The 3,516-nt window shown below is 55.5% G+C and overlaps 1 protein-coding gene across 1 annotated transcript; it reads right to left on the bottom strand.

Moving 5' to 3' along the window:
* Positions 1 to 263: 263 nt before the first annotated feature.
* SLC25A5 (solute carrier family 25 member 5) lies at positions 264 to 3,061 on the bottom strand. Its single transcript, XM_043459395.1, has 4 exons — positions 2,858 to 3,061; positions 1,391 to 1,877; positions 1,065 to 1,205; positions 264 to 671 (listed from the first exon to the last, which is right to left on the bottom strand). The coding sequence occupies exons 1-4, from the start codon at positions 2,966 to 2,968 to the stop codon at positions 514 to 516; spliced, it is 897 nt and encodes a 298-aa protein (XP_043315330.1). The 5' UTR covers positions 2,969 to 3,061; the 3' UTR covers positions 264 to 513.
* Positions 3,062 to 3,516: the final 455 nt, after the last annotated feature.

Raw genomic sequence — 3,516 nt, 5'->3', positions numbered from 1 at the left:
TGCTTTTTAGAGAAAGCTCAACAGCTATGACTGTCCATAGGCAATGGACCAACAGTTTTTGGTTGCTCTGGGTCTGGAATGTTGATGGGTCACACAGCCAAGCTATTCTTTGCTAAGTGGATGGCTTAAGATTGGTTTTAGAAGAAAGCTCTGTCACTTCAGGATATACTGCAGCATTTATTAAACAGGCAGCATTTACTCAAATGTAGCCCTTACTAAATTATCAAATGTACTTTTAAATGAAAACAAAGCACAAACAAAACTATTCCAGGTATTTTTTATTTCTTCAAATTTATTTGCCAGGAGTGACTGAAATAAAAAATTAATTGGGTCCCATCGTCATCATGGAAATGGCTTTAAGAGAAAACTGGTCAGGTGAATATTATTGCTTCCCATTTTCAACCAGTAAATAGTTGCCATTGATAAATAGACAGCTAACAGTCTGTCAGGAATGCTCAAGATATGTTATATAATACAACATGCCTAGTCACAGGAGAAAAACTAGGAAATAACTTAGGTGAACTTCTTGATTTCATCATACAGGACAAGCACAAAAGCCCCACCCATGCCTCTGAGAACATTGGACCACGCGCCTTTGAAAAAGGCTTTGGCTCCTTCGTCACGAGCAATCTTCCTCCAGCAGTCAAGCGTGCCTGTGTACATGATATCAGCTGCAAAGGACAAAGACAAAAGGTTGGTGACCCGAGGCTGATGAAAAGTCCTTATGTTTAACTAGACTAACCCAGCGCCCCACCTCTAAGAGTTACCGTCAATTTTAAAAAATCCAACATTTACACATTAGTGTGGCCAATACTGCAATCTTAATATGGTGACTAAAGGACAACAGGGAGGTGCAGACAACCTGCTGGCCTTAACCTGACACCAGGCAAGCCCTCTTGGGCACAGGAACCCAAAAGCCCCGCTGAAAGGAGACTGTGCAGTGGATGCAGACCAATCAATCCCAGCTGGGATCTCAACAGACTGCCATTTTCAAAGGCAGGCATGGCTGGTCTGTGCCCATGTGCCATGCCCACATCTGTATCTTCTGCTCCAGTGGAACTTACTTCCTTTGCGCCCTGACTGCATCATCATGCGGCGACGCACAGTGTCAAACGGATAGGAAGTCAACCCAGCAACTGCTGTGACCGACTGTGCAATCATCCAGCTGATGAAGATATGTGTGTTCTTGGGATCTGGAAGCATTCCTGAGAATAGGAGAGAGACACTTTTACCAGTAAGCAAAGTCTTCCTGACTTGTTTTCCATGTCCCCACCCCACCCCCAACATCTCCTCTGCACACCAAGGGCTGTATGGGGTGACCCTGGCTGCCTTCAGACAACCCTTTAAACCATCTCATATGGACAGTTCTGAAGCCCACGGGCAAACTTACCCTTGGCAGTGTCATAGATACCGAAGTAGGCAGCTCGGTAGATGATAATACCCTGCACAGACACGTTAAAGCCTTGGTACAGGCCTCTAATCCCGTCAGATTTGTAGATCTTAACCAGGCAGTCACCGAGGCCTCTGAATTCCCTTTCAGCTCCAGCTTTGCCCACGTCGGCTGCTAGACGGGTACGGGCAAAGTCGAGAGGGTACACGAAACACAGGGACGTGGCCCCGGCGGCACCACCTGATGCCAGATTCCCTGCAAAGTAGCGCCAAAACTGGGTCCTCTTGTCCACACCACCCAGGAAGATCTGCTTGTATTTATCTTTGAAGGCAAAGTTGAGAGCCTGGGTGGGGAAGTATCTGATCACATTGGCCAGGTTACCACGCCAGAAGGACAGGACTCCCTGCTCCTTGGGGATACGAACCACGCAGTCTATGATGCCCTTGTACTGCTTATCTGCAGTGATTTGCTTGCTGGCATGCTGCACCTGACGGACAAGAAGGAGGCCAACAGAAAGAGTGATAATCACGAGAAAGGAAGAGAATATAGCATCTCAATGGACACCCTTTAAGGTTAGTTGGCTCCCGCCTGCCCCAAGTCTAGTCTTCTGTGTCCCACAGGTGGGTCCCTCCTAACCTTCTGGCGCTGTCACAGACAGAAGCATTAAGCCTCCACCCCTTTGGGTGAGGAGGTGCCACCCTCAAGAGGAGCCGTGACCTTTAGACCTGGGAGAAAGGTCATTATCTCAGACCCTGGTTCAGAGGCATTAGGGCGAGTCCCACGTCAGGCGCGGTCACCCTGGTGACCGTGGCCTTCGCCTCAGGTCCCCGGGAGCAGCTTCCCTTCCGCTCGGGTCCCCCTCTCCTGGAGGTGACCCGAGGGCCACCACCCGCCAGCCTGTGCGGGCGCGCCCTCTAGAGCCGGAGTAGCAGAGCGCGCCGCCAGGCCGCGGGGACGCGCCGGCGGCTGCGCGGGGGCGGACGCACAAGGGACACGCGCTTCCCGGCGCCGGCTTCCGGCCCGGCCGGTCTGAGCGCGGCTGCCGGCTGCGAGGCCGCTCCACCGGCCGCATGGCCTCCCCCAGGCTGTTATCTCCTTGCCACGACCCTGAGGTCCTCGGTACGGGCAGGTGTCCCTCTTTTCAGCGCCTTCGCCCTTGACCCCAAGGCCCGGGAGCCACTGACTCCCGGGCTGCCCCATCCGAGTTCGCTGCCTCTGGGATGCCCAGGCCCTGGTCTTCCTCCGCCCACCCTCCGCCCCCGACCCTTTCCGAGATCCTGAACTTCAGATCAGTAAAACACCTCTCTGAAGTCTGCCTTTTGGTCCTACCCCGCGGCCACCCCTGCTCCCACGCTGCCACTTCCCTGGGCAGATCCCGAGGGCTGGTTCCCCCAGGCCCCGGACCACCGCTTCCCGCGCGGCCCCTCCCCCCACTTCCTGGTCACGCTCTCGGATCCCGAGACGTACCTGCAGCAGCAGCTTCACCCGCTCGATGGGCGCGACCGCGGTCTTGGAGATGGCCGCGGCCACTCCACCTGCCAGGAAGTCCTTGGCGAAGGACACGGCGGCATCTGTCATCTTGGAAGGAAAGAGTAAGCGAACGACTGAAAGATAGGCGAGGAACCGGCTTGGACTCCGGGGCTCTGGGGCGGAGCGAAGCAAATGGCTGATTTATATAGGGGGAGCCGGCGCCCGGGCGGCCGGCGTCGGGGGCGGGCGCAGAGCCCCGGCGCGCGGGGCGGCGGGGCCGCTGAGTGGCTGAGAGCGCGGAGGGAGGAGCCGTGGAGTCGGGCAGGGACCGCCCTCCGCGCCGCCCAGGCTTGCCAGCAGCACCTGACCCGGCCCGAGGAGGCGGCGGCGCCAGAGTACCTGACCCCGACGGGGGACCCCGGGGGGAGGCCCCGGGGCGCGGAGGGGGAGAGGTCACAGTGTGTCTGGACCAGAGTGAGGCGCGGTGTTTAAGGGGACCCCAAAGAACCAATGAACAACCCCCCCCCCCCGCTACCCAAATTTGGTTGTCAAGAGAAATCATATTGAATGCAATATTTAAAAAATTCATATAGATAAACTGAGGCGCGCTGGTCGGTCGCCTGTTTTTGTAAATCAAGTTTACTTGGAGCCCCAAG

The sequence above is a fragment of the Cervus canadensis genome, chromosome X (assembly GCF_019320065.1).
Source record: "Cervus canadensis isolate Bull #8, Minnesota chromosome X, ASM1932006v1, whole genome shotgun sequence".
In the NCBI taxonomy this organism is placed as follows: domain Eukaryota; kingdom Metazoa; phylum Chordata; class Mammalia; order Artiodactyla; family Cervidae; genus Cervus; species Cervus canadensis.
Note: the sequence above shows the minus strand (reverse complement) of the source record. Positions and strands in the feature narration are given on the sequence as shown.